Raw genomic sequence first — 13,424 nt, 5'->3', positions numbered from 1 at the left:
CAAGTTTGTAAAACAACGTCTGACCACAGACCGGCTCTGTACTGGTCCAAGTTAAATGCTGCAGATAATGTGTATGTTGTTATTTGGTACAATAAACAAATTGCACCTTCTGTAATGCTGATCTTGTAGCTTTTATTCTACATTCTACAGAATCGCTCACTGGTAAGTCAATCTCTCGGACTGGCTCTTGTCCGTCTCTCCTCTAGATTCTGCTTTACGCAACAAAATGCTTTCAATAAAAGTTTGTGTTTGGCTTAACGAGGCAGCTGACACAAGCAATGCGAAAGCCACGAGTAGGAGATTGTCTTCAACTGAAATGTAAGATTACACTCAGACATCTCTGCCAAGAGCAAAAACAACAAAACACACTTAGTCCATAATGTGTTTCCTACAAAAAAATATGTCAGGCAAGTTATTTGCACCATAATTGTTTAGATAATGGATAATAAATGATGCAGCCATTACTTAATATTCATAACAACAATAACAACAACAAGGCATTTGTCCAAGAAATATACTCAATGCGCCGATCCACCACTTCTGATTAAAAGAAAAGCATTTTCTTTCAACGAAGATTGAATAACTTGTTGAACTGGCACTGAACGTTAGTGAAAGTAAACTACATTGTAGATAACTTTAAAATGAACATGATTCATGGGGGACTAGAAGCAAAATGAAACTCGTAGAACTTGAAAGACTAACGAAACAGATATTTCACATTTCGACTGTTGTGATCATGTTTTCATCTTATCCTCATCGGAAACCATGGAGAGGTCCAATGGTAAGAGAGAGGTGGTAAGTAGATAGGATAAGAGGAAATTGCAATATAAAACACAACTTATTCATATTTTGAAATGTTTAAACAACAATGAGGCTAAAAGTTGCCCGTAAACATATCAGCAGACAAAGAGCGAGATTCAGCACCAAGGACAGAGACAAGCGAAACTGGATGAAGCACCACTCGAAATAACCAGGAAAACACACCACTACTGGATGAACGGATGCTGAGAAAAGGAAAATATCAACGAAAGTTGATCAAGAAATTAAAAACGTGAATACGACAATTAAAGAAGGACGTCAATAAGTTAAGGAAGGAAGCATTATGTGCAGTAAAGCACCAAAAAAGAACATCACAAGAGGGGATACGTGGGACGATAGGAACTCCAAAATATGTCTATGTAAATATGCTTCTCAAAATATATATTTTTTAAAGCGGCAAAGAATGGTTTTGTGTTTTACAGCTGGAAAAAAAAGAAGTTGCTGGACAAATCATTATGAACAATACATAAACGCAAAGAATAACTGAAATAAAAACACTGGAGAAAAAAAATGTTTCCTCAAGATTCAAGAAAAGGAACACAAGCTGAAATACCCACTATCACGTTAAATAAACATCAACATTTAAGGCCAATCGATATGTGACACCTGTTCCTACCTCAGGAGAAGAATCACAATCCCCAAAAGCTTCAGCAAAGTCAGAAGGGCTTTTCCTCAGAGTCTGGTCAGCAGGCAGTGTGTTGTCATTGTATGATGTCACGAACTTAAAGTCACTGGTTCTTGAACCTGTTGTCAGGTACGCGTCATAATTGTAAGTGCTGCGTAAAGTTCCTGTGCCGTCAACATCTGCGTAGTTAGGAGGGAGATAAGCGCTGGGGATGGCTACTGCTCCATCAAACAACAGTCTGGGCTTTCTCCTGCGACAGAACCTCACACCCAGGATGATGATGATGAAGGTCAGGAAAAAGGTGGACACAGACACCAGCGCGATGATCAGATAAGAGGTCAGTTTGGAATTCTTCTCATCATAAGAAATATCCTTCAGTTCTGGCACCTCAGCCAAGTTATCAGAAATCAGTAAATACATGGAACAGGTGGCAGAGAGAGAGGGCTGTCCGTTATCTTTCACTGACACAATCAGGTTCTGTTTCATGCTGTCAGACTCAGAAATGTCCCGCTGGGTCCTGATCTCTCCGCTGTGGAGACCAATGGTGAAAAGTCCCGGATCAGTGGACTTCACTATATGATAGGACAGCCAGGCGTTCTGTCCGGAGTCCGCGTCCACCGCGATCACTTTGGACACCAGAGAGCCTCCGTGTGCAGCTTTGGGGACCAGCTCGGTCATGAAGGAGTTGCCCTCCGGGGCGGGGTACAGTATCTGAGGAGAGTTGTCATTCACATCCGATATGAACACACTGACGCTCACGTTGCTGCTGAGCGGAGGAGAACCGTTGTCTCTGGCCATCACCTGGACTTTAAAACTCCTCAACTGTTCATAATCAAACGACCTCACAGCGTGGATCACCCCCGTGTCTCCGTTAACAGACAGATAGGAGGACACCGGGGCACCGTTCACCTCACCGGGTAACAGAGAATAAATCACTGTACCGTTTTGTCTCCAGTCGGGGTCTCGAGCACTAACGGAACATAAAGTGGAGCCAGGTTTGTTATTTTCACTCACATATGCGCTGTACGACTGTTCCTGAAACACAGGTGGGTTGTCGTTGATGTCTGCTACAGATAACTGAACAGTTTTAGAGGAGGACAGAGGTGGAGAGCCCTCGTCAGTGGCAGTGATTGTAATGTTGTAATCAGACACTAGTTCACGGTCCAGTTGTCCTGTGGTCACCAGAGAATAATAGTTTTTAATAGAAGGAACCAACTTAAAAGGGACACCTTGCTGAATGGAGCAGCGGACCTGTTTGTTAGTCTCAGAGTCTCTGTCCTGCACGTTAATGATGCCCACCTCTGTACCAGGTGACACGTTCTCAGGTATGTGATTGGTCAGAGATTTTACATATATAAGAGGGGCGTTGTCATTTACATCAGTGATATCAATAATTACTTTTGCTTCTGAGGAGAGGCCATAACCATCTTTGGCCTCAACAATGACTTCATACTTTGATCCCTCTTCATAATCTATGTCACCTGTCACAGTGATTTCTCCAGATTTCTCGTCGAGTGAAAAAAGCTTTCGTGATTTATCAGAGAGTCTACTAAATTCATATGAAACCTCTCCGTTTACACCTTCATCTGCATCTGATGCACTTACAGTGATAACTGGGGTTTTCATGGGTGAGTTTTCCGGTAACGTGGCTGTATAAACGGCCTCAGTAAAAACTGGGGCGTTATCATTAGCATCAAGTACAATGACGTGTATGACTACAGTCCCGGATCTCTGAGGAGAGCCTCCATCCACAGCTGTGAGCAATAATTTCATTTCCTGCTGCTCCTCTCGGTCTAACTCTTTATCTAGAACCAGCTCACCATACTTACTGCCAGCTCTTGTCGTCTGAATACTGAACACAAAGTGAGGGTTTTGTTGCAAAACGTAGCTTTCAACTGAGTTCTTGCCTATGTCTGCATCGTGTGCTGCATTGATGCGATACCTAGCTCCTTTATCAGCTGACTCTCTGATTTCTAGTTTTACAGAATCCTTCGGGAAAATTGGTGCATTATCGTTGATGTCTTGCACCTGCAGGGACAGCCTGTGTAACTCCAATGGGTTTTCTAACAGCAAGTCGAATTTAAGAACACACGAAGGCTTTTCTCCACAATGCTCCTCTCGGTCTATTCTCTCCGCAACGATCAAATCTCCGCTCCGAAGGTTAATCCCACAATATTGTTTGTCGTTTCCCTCCATGTCAACACGAGCTTTGCGAGCAGACAGTCTGCCCACCTCCAGCCCGAGATCTTTGGCGACATTTCCAATAACAGATCCGCGTTTTAGCTCCTCCTGTACAGAATAGCTCAGGTCTCCGTGTGCGTAATGCACCGCAACAAAGAAAAACACAAAGCCGTAGCTTTGAAGCGCATTCCGTCCGTTCATCATCCTCAGAGAGTAATATAGAAATGAAAACACATCCGTTTCAATCCTTAAAAACGCTATTCAACCAAAATGTGTGGCTTCCCAGCATGTATCGTCTTTGTCAAAGGCTGTAGAGAACACAGGGACGGTCGATCCCAATAATGGGTGGTGTGCAAGTCAGGATGAGCTTTTTACTCCTTAGCTGGTCTATAGTGACACCGTGAGTACAAACGGAATATAGCAATTTGTTCTGAAATCCACAATCCAGTGTATCCCCTTGAATGTTTAAATTTAAAAAAACACTTAAATTATCTATCTAACGTTGTCATAAGGAATTATTATGTCGGTTTTCTTTAGGGGAAGAATTGAGATGTTAGTTCTCCCTGTCAGAAGACTAAAGGAGCAGAAACCTTAAACCCTCATAGACTGATCCTCTTCATACATTTCATAGTGATAACAGTAAAACAACATTCCCTAAAAGTTTGTAAAATAATGTCTGACCACAGACCGGCTCTGTACTGTCCAACGCTAAATGCTGCAGATAATGTCGGCCATTTTTAGGACAAAAAACTAATTGTACCTTCTGTGATCCTGAACTTATAGCTTTTATTCTACATTTAGATACGGTACAGAAATGCTCACTGGCAAGTCCATCTGTCTGACTCTCTTCTTGTCTGTCTATCCAGCAGATTCCGTTTTCGGCAACAATTTGCTTTTAATGAGTGTTGGTGTTTGGCTTATCCAGTCACCTGATACAAGAAATGCGACAGCCCCACTAACTCGAAGTAGATGTCCTTCAACTTGTATTTATGATTATATTCAGACATCTCTGCCAAGAGCAAAGACAACAACAACATTTTTGTCCATAGTGTGTTTGAGTGTTTCCTACAAAAAATATGCCCGACAGCGATCCGTACAATCATTGTTTGGAAATGGATAATACATGTTGCAGCAGTTGTTAAATCTTTACAACAATAACAACAACAACAACAACAACAACATGGCAGTTGTCGAAGTAAAATGATCAATGCACCGATCCACCACTTACGCGAAACAAAATATTTTTCTTAAAACGAAAACAAAAGAACTTGTTGGATTGGCACTTAACGTTTGTGCACGCAAACTACAATGTACAGAACCTTCAAATGGACAAGATTCATGGGGGACTGGAAACAAATTTTAATATATACAACTTAAATGACTTACGAAACAGATATTAAACATTTGAACTGATGTGATATTGTTTTCCGGTGTCCCTCATCGAAAACCATCGAGATGTTCAATGTCAGTTAAAAAAGTGATGAATAGTTACGTTACAATATGAAAATAACTGCAAAATGAAACATGATGTATTTATATTTAGTAATGGTAAAACAACATCACAACTAAAACCGTTTTTCCTGGAAACGTATCAGCACAGAAATAGCGAGGATCAGCACCAAGGACAGAGACAGGGAACAGTGGAAGCAGCACAATTCAATATGCCCAGGCAAAGACACTACTACTGACAGATACAGGGGAAAGTTAAGTCATTATAATTCTATCAAAGCGAAAATTTACCAAAATAATTATAAAAGTGAATGCTAAAATTAAAGAATGAGGTCAATAACTTCGGGAAGGAGGCACTATAACACGAAGAACAGAACAACACAAGAGGGGAAACGTAGAGTAGATACAGTCATGGAAAAAAATGTTAGACCAACCTTGTTTACTCCTTGCTTTCTTTTTCATTTAAAGCCTGGTACAATTAGAGGTACAAAACATTTATTTGGACAAATATAATGATACCAACTAAAAAAGCTGAAACCATGAAAAATGGCTAGATATCAGATCATAACTTAAACTCTTATTTTTGTTGTTATCATTATATTTGTCAAAACAAATGTACCTTTAGTTGGACCAGGCATTAGAATGAACAAGAAATTGAAGAAAACAATGGTCTAATATTTTTCCATGACTGTAGAAAATCCAAAATATGTTAATGTAAATACTCAGAAAGTATTCCAAAATTGGCATTAAAGAATGATTGTGTGCAGCACAGCTAAACAACAGATGCCGGGCCAACTCTAAAAATAATAATAAAAATGAAACCACGAACAAATATTTCCTCCAGACTCAACGAAGGGCGCATATGCTTAAACACCCACTATCATGATCAAGAAACATCAACATTTAAGGCCAATCGATATGTGACACCTGTTCCTACCTCAGGAGAAGAATCACAATCCCCAAAAGCTTCAGCAAAGTCAGAGGGACTTTTCCTCAGAGTCTGGTCAGCAGGCAGTGTGTTGTCATTGTATGACGTCACGAACTTAAAGTCGCTGGTTCTTGAACCTGTTGTCAGGTACGCGTCATAATTGTAAGTGCTGCGTAAAGTTCCTGTGCCGTCAACATCTGCGTAGTTAGGAGGGAGATAAGCGCTGGGGATGGCTACTGCTCCATCAAACAACAGTCTGGGCTTTCTCCTGCGACAGAACCTCACACCCAGGATGATGATGATGAAGGTCAGGAAGAAGGTGGACACAGACACCAGCGCGATGATCAGATAAGAGGTCAGTTTGGAATTCTTCTCATCATAAGAAATGTCCTTCAGTTCTGGCACCTCAGCCAAGTTATCAGAAATCAGTAAATACATGGAACAGGTGGCAGAGAGAGAGGGCTGTCCGTTATCTTTCACTGACACAATCAGGTTCTGTTTCATGCTGTCAGACTCAGAAATGTCCCGCTGGGTCCTGATCTCTCCGCTGTGGAGACCAATAGTGAAAAGTCCCGGATCAGTGGACTTCACTATATGATAGGACAGCCAGGCGTTCTGTCCGGAGTCCGCGTCCACCGCGATCACTTTGGACACCAGAGAGCCTCCGTGTGCAGCTTTGGGGACCAGCTCGGTCATGAAGGAGTTGCCCTCCGGGGCGGGGTACAGTATCTGAGGAGAGTTGTCATTCACATCCGATATGAACACACTGACGCTCACGTTACTGCTGAGCGGAGGAGAACCGTTGTCTCTGGCCATCACCTGGACTTTAAAACTCCTCAACTGTTCATAATCAAACGACCTCACAGCGTGGATCACCCCCGTGTCTCCGTTAACAGACAGATAGGAGGACACCGGGGCACCGTTCACCTCACCGGGTAACAGAGAATAAATCACTGTACCGTTTTGTCTCCAGTCGGGGTCTCGAGCACTAACGGAACATAAAGTGGAGCCAGGTTTGTTATTTTCACTCACATATGCGCTGTACGACTGTTCCTCAAACACAGGTGGGTTGTCGTTGATGTCTGCTACAGATAACTGAACAGTTTTAGAGGAGGACAGAGGTGGAGAGCCCTCGTCAGTGGCAGTGATTGTAATGTTGTAATCAGACACTAGTTCACGGTCCAGTTGTCCTGTGGTCACCAGAGAATAATAGTTTTTAATAGAAGGAACCAACTTAAAAGGGACACCTTGCTGAATGGAGCAGCGGACCTGTCTGTTAGTCTCAGAGTCTCTGTCCTGCACGTTAATGATGCCCACCTCTGTACCAGGTGACACGTTCTCAGGTATGAGATTGGTGAGAGATTTTACATATATAAGAGGGGCGTTGTCATTTACATCAGTGATATCAATAATTACCTTTGCTTCTGAGGAGAGGCCATAACCATCTTTAGCCTCAACAAATACTTCATACTTTGATCCCTCTTCATAATCTATGTCACCTGTCACAGTGATTTCTCCAGTTTTCTCGTCGAGTGAAAAAAGCTTCTGTGATTTATCAGAGAGTCTACTAAATTCATATGAAACCTCTCCGTTTACTCCTTCATCTGCATCTGATGCACTTACAGCAATAACTGGGGTTTTCATGGGTGAGTTTTCCGGTAACGTGGCTGTATAAACGGCCTCAGTAAAAACTGGGGCGTTATCATTAGCATCAAGTACAATGACGTGTATGACTACAGTCCCGGATCTCTGAGGAGAGCCTCCATCCACAGCTGTGAGCAATAATTTCATTTCCTGCTGCTCCTCTCGGTCTAACTCTTTATCTAGAACCAGCTCACCATATTTTCTCCCTGCACTTGTCGTCTGAATACTGAACACAAAGTGAGGGTTTTGTTGCAAAACGTAGCTTTCAACTGAGTTCTTGCCTATGTCTGCGTCTTGTGCTGCATTGATGCGATACCGAGCTCCTTTGGCAGCTGACTCTCTGATTTCCAGTTTTACAGAATCCTTCGGGAAAATTGGTGCATTATCGTTGATGTCTTGCACCTGCAGGGACAGCCTGTGTAACTCCAATGGGTTTTCTAACAGCAAGTCGAATTTAAGAACACACGAAGGCTTTTCTCCACAATGCTCCTCTCGGTCTATTCTCTCCGCAACGATCAAATCTCCGCTCCGAAGGTTAATCCCACAATATTGTTTGTCGTTTCCCTCCATGTCAACACGAGCTTTGCGAGCGGACAGTCTGCCCACCTCCAGCCCGAGATCTTTGGCGATATTTCCAATAACAGATCCGCGTTTGAGCTCCTCTTGTACAGAATAGCTCAGGTCTCCGTGTGCGTAATGCACCAAAACAAAGAAAAACACAAAGCCGTAGCTTTGAGGCGCGTTTCGTCCGTTCATCATCCTCAAACAGTACCTCACAGCTTAAAACACGTCAGTTTCGATCCTTAAAAAACAATATTCCATCAAATTGTGTTCCTTCCCAGCATGTATCGTCTTTGTCAAAGGCTGTAGAGAACACAAGGACGGTCGATCCCAATAATGGGTGGTGTGCAAGGCAGGATGAGATTTTTACTCCTTAGCTGGTCTATAGTGACACCGTGAGTACAAATGAAATATCGCAATTGATTTTGAAATCCACTATCCAGTTCTCTGACCTTGCTTAAAGAAAAATGCACTTTAATGAGTTTAGGGGAGGACGTAAGATATTACTTGTCCGTGTCAGAAGACTTTACAAACAAAAACATTAACCTCTCATAGTCTGATCCATTTCATGCATTTCATAGTGATGGCAGTAAAGCAATTTTGCCCAATTGTTTGTCAAACAATGTGTGACCTCAGACCGGCTCTGTGTTGTTTCATGTTAAATGCTGCAGATAATGTCGGCCAGTTAAAAAAACAGATTGCACAGTCTGTAACCCTGATGTTATGTTAAGTCTGCAGGTAAATGCGGTATAGAAACGCTCGCTGACAGGTCCATCTCTCGTTCTCTCTTCTTGTCTGTCTCTCCTGTAGAATCGAGGTGATGCAACAACATAGCCTATTTTAGATAAATGTTGGTGTTTGGCTTGTCGAGTCAGCTGATACACGATATGCGACAGCCCCACCAACTAATAGCAGTGAAATATACTCATATATCTGCCAAGAACAAAGAAAACAAACAAAACTTTTTTTTTTCAAAATGTGCATGAGTGAATCCTACCAATGTATGCCAGGCAGTGATTCGTACAATCAGCGTTTGGACACAGATGAAAAACGATGCAGCCATTGTTGAATAGCTATTCTGAACAATTACAACAACAACAACAACAACAACAACAACAAGGCTGTTAAAAATGTTGAAGGAAAATACGGAATGCGCCGATCGATCACTTCCAGAAAAAATCCCTTAAACGAAAACTTGAGAGCTTGTTGTACTGTCACTGAACGTTAGCCAATGTGAAAGAAAATGTAGATAACTTTAAAATAAACATGATTCATATGGGACTGGACCCAAAATTGAACAATAAAACTTGGAAGACTGACAAAACAGATATTTCAATTTTAAACTGATGTGGGTTTTTTCCCTCTTTCCCTCATCCAAAGCCATGTGTGGTTCAATATAATTTAAAGATGGGAAGTAGATACTTTAGAATATGACGAAGACTGCAATATTGAACATAATGTATTTATATTTTGAAATGGTGAAACAACAATAAGGCGAAAGGTTATCCTGAAAAAAACCACGGCAGAGAAATACCGAGGTTCAGCACCAAGGGCAGAGACATTGAAACTGGAAGCAGCACTACTCGACATCCCTGGAAACTACACCACTACTAGATAAACAGATACAGATGAAAGAAAACTCATTAGAGTCCTATCCTGGGGGAAATCTCCCAGATAATTAAACATGTGAAAACTACAATTAAAGAAAACGCTCTGTGACTTAAGAAAGGAGGTGTTACATGTAGAAAGACACTAAAAAAGGCCGACACACAAGGGGAAACGTGTAGTAGATATACACTCCAAAATGTATCAATTTAAGTACTCAGGAGGTGGTCATTTAAATGAGCTAAAAAGAATGATTGTGTGAAGCACAGATACAAAACAGATGCTAAGATAATCCTTTAAAAAAACAATCAAACCACAGATTTAAGTAAAATCACAGGCAAAACTATTTCCTCCACAGGCAAGAATATGAGCACATGCTAAAATACCCACGATCACGATCAAGGTACATCAACATTTAGGCCGATCAATAAGTGGCACATGTTCCTACCTCAGGAGAAGAGTCACAATCCCCAAAAGCTTCAGCAAAGTCTGAAGGACTTTTCCTCAGAGTCTGGTCAGCAGGCAGTGTGTTGTCATTGTATGATGTCACGAACTTAAAGTCACTGGTTCTTGAACCTGTTGTCAGGTACGCGTCATAATTGTAAGTGCTGCGTAAAGTTCCTGTGCCGTCAACATCTGCGTAGTTAGGAGGGAGATAAGCGCTGGGGATGGCTACTGCTCCATCAAACAACAGTCTGGGCTTTCTCCTGCGACAGAACCTCACACCCAGGATGATGATGATGAAGGTCAGGAAGAAGGTGGACACAGACACCAGCGCGATGATCAGATAAGAGGTCAGTTTGGAATTCTTCTCATCATAAGAAATGTCCTTCAGTTCTGGCACCTCAGCCAAGTTATCAGAAATCAGTAAATACATGGAACAGGTGGCAGAGAGAGAGGGCTGTCCGTTATCTTTCACTGACACAATCAGGTTCTGTTTCATGCTGTCAGACTCAGAAATGTCCCGCTGGGTCCTGATCTCTCCGCTGTGGAGACCAATAGTGAAAAGTCCCGGATCAGTGGACTTCACTATATGATAGGACAGCCAGGCGTTCTGTCCGGAGTCCGCGTCCACCGCGATCACTTTGGACACCAGAGAGCCTCCGTGTGCAGCTTTGGGGACCAGCTCGGTCATGAAGGAGTTGCCCTCCGGGGCGGGGTACAGTATCTGAGGAGAGTTGTCATTCACATCCGATATGAACACACTGACGCTCACGTTGCTGCTGAGCGGAGGAGAACCGTTGTCTCTGGCCATCACCTGGACTTTAAAACTCCTCAACTGTTCATAATCAAACGACCTCACAGCGTGGATCACCCCCGTGTCTCCGTTAACAGACAGATAGGAGGACACCGGGGCACCGTTCACCTCACCGGGTAACAGAGAATAAATCACTGTACCGTTTTGTCTCCAGTCGGGGTCTCGAGCACTAACGGAACATAAAGTGGAGCCAGGTTTGTTATTTTCACTCACATATGCGCTGTACGACTGTTCCTCAAACACAGGTGGGTTGTCGTTGATGTCTGCTACAGATAACTGAACAGTTTTAGAGGAGGACAGAGGTGGAGAGCCCTCGTCAGTGGCAGTGATTGTAATGTTGTAATCAGACACTAGTTCACGGTCCAGTTGTCCTGTGGTCACCAGAGAATAATAGTTTTTAATAGAAGGAACCAACTTAAAAGGGACACCTTGCTGAATGGTGCAGCGGACCTGTTCGTTAGTCTCAGAGTCTCTGTCCTGCACGTTAATGATGCCCACCTCTGTACCAGGTGACACGTTCTCAGGTATGTGATTGGTGAGAGATTTTACATATATCAGGGGGGCGTTGTCATTTACATCAGTGATATCAATAATTACTTTTGCTTCTGAGGAGAGGCCATAACCATCTTTGGCCTCAACAAATATTTCATACTTTGATCCCTCTTCATAATCTATGTCACCTGTCACAGTGATTTCTCCAGTTTTCTCATCCAATGAAAAAAGTTTTCCTGATTTATCAGAGAGTCGACTAAATTCATATGAAACCTCTCCGTTTACACCTTCATCTGCATCTGATGCACTTACAGTGATAACTGGGGTTTTCATGGGTGAGTTTTCTGGTAACGTGGCTGTATAAACGGCCTCAGTAAAAACTGGGGCGTTATCATTAGCATCAAGTACAATGACGTGTATGACTACAGTCCCGGATCTCTGAGGAGAGCCTCCATCCACAGCTGTGAGCAATAATTTCATTTCCTGCTGCTCCTCTCGGTCTAACTCTTTATCTAAAACCAGCTCACCATATTTTCTCCCTGCACTTGTCGTCTGAATACTGAACACAAAGTGAGGGTTTTGTTGCAAAACGTAGCTTTCAACTGAGTTCTTGCCTATGTCTGCATCGTGTGCTGCATTGATGCGATACCTAGCTCCTTTATCAGCTGACTCTGTGATTTCTAGTTTTACAGAATCCTTCGGGAAAATTGGTGCATTATCGTTGATGTCCTGCACCTGCAGGGACAGCCTGTGTAACTCCAATGGGTTTTCTAACAGCAAGTCGAATTTAAGAACACACGAAGGCTTTTCTCCACAATGCTCCTCTCGGTCTATTCTCTCCGCAACGATCAAATCTCCGCTCCGAAGGTTAATTCCACAATATTGTTTGTCGTTTCTCTCCATGTCAACACGAGCTTTGCGAGCAGACAGTCTGCCCACCTCCAGCCCGAGATCCTTGGCGATATTTCCAATAACAGATCCGCGTTTGAGCTCCTCTTGTACAGAATAGCTCAGGTCTCCGTGTGCGTAATGCACCGCAACAAAGAAAAACACAAAGCCGTAGCTTTGAAGTACGCTCAGTCCGCCCATCGTCCTCAGACAGTCGTACAAAAATTAAAACACGTCAATTTCGAGTATTAAACGTACGTTATTTGATTAATATATGTAGCTTCCAAGCATGTATCGTCTTTGTTGAAGGCTGCACAGAACACAGGGAATGTCGATCCCAATAATGGGTGGTGTGCAAACCCGGATGACAAGTTGACTCCATAGCTGGTCTATAGTGACACCGTGAGTACGAATATAATATAACACTTTTAAAGATGCCATTCATTTTTTATGAAAAACATTATCAGGTCACATCGACATAATGCTGGAATAAAAACGCATCATATAAAAGCCTAAATGACCGCTATTATCTTTTATCTTTTCTTTTGTTGAGAGAGATGCTGCTTCTGTTTTACTGGGCTTTAAAAACAAGATTGTCTCCTCCTAAAGTTTACCACCACAAACATATGATTGTGATAATAGCAAGACAACACACCCTTAATGTTAAAGAATCTTGTACCACAGGTCATGACATTTGTGTTGAAAGTTATATCTCTAAACTTGGCTTCAAATGGCATATCATGCTGTCTCTTTTGCTCTCTTAATATAAAATTTAAAAAAATATTTCAATAATTTGCCGTGAAACATTAATACACCTTCCTCCACTTTCCCCCAGAATCCGTTTAAATTCCATAAAAACATGTAATTAAATAATACCAGATGATCAAATAACAAAATGATTAAATCAACAGCATGTCTTCTATGTTGCACTTAAGTAAAAATAAAAAATTAATGTATTTTTTTTCTTTCACATT

The 13,424-nt window shown here is 42.1% G+C and overlaps 3 protein-coding genes across 5 annotated transcripts in view; all 3 read right to left on the bottom strand.

Moving 5' to 3' along the window:
* LOC131981893 (protocadherin gamma-C5-like) overlaps positions 1-13,424 on the bottom strand; it is a 338,840-nt gene that overhangs the window by 269,052 nt on the left and 56,364 nt on the right. The window lies entirely within an intron of this gene.
* LOC131982185 (protocadherin beta-15-like) lies at positions 5,961-8,507 on the bottom strand. The gene has a single exon (XM_059346779.1). The coding sequence runs from the start codon at positions 8,403-8,405 to the stop codon at positions 5,961-5,963; it is 2,445 nt and encodes an 814-aa protein (XP_059202762.1). The 5' UTR covers positions 8,406-8,507.
* LOC131982183 (protocadherin beta-15-like) lies at positions 10,237-13,010 on the bottom strand. The gene has a single exon (XM_059346778.1). The coding sequence runs from the start codon at positions 12,649-12,651 to the stop codon at positions 10,237-10,239; it is 2,415 nt and encodes an 804-aa protein (XP_059202761.1). The 5' UTR covers positions 12,652-13,010.

The sequence above is a fragment of the Centropristis striata genome, chromosome 12 (genome assembly GCF_030273125.1).
Source record: "Centropristis striata isolate RG_2023a ecotype Rhode Island chromosome 12, C.striata_1.0, whole genome shotgun sequence".
In the NCBI taxonomy this organism is placed as follows: Eukaryota; Metazoa; Chordata; class Actinopteri; order Perciformes; family Serranidae; genus Centropristis; species Centropristis striata.
This window is presented reverse-complemented; position numbering and strand designations above follow the sequence as displayed.

Bases quoted from the DNA above. Each gene is read 5' to 3' on its own strand.
- LOC131982185 (XM_059346779.1), bottom strand. From the start codon at position 8,405: ATGATGAACGGACGAAACGCGCCTCAAAGCTACGGCTTTGTGTTTTTC.
- LOC131982183 (XM_059346778.1), bottom strand. From the start codon at position 12,651: ATGGGCGGACTGAGCGTACTTCAAAGCTACGGCTTTGTGTTTTTCTTT.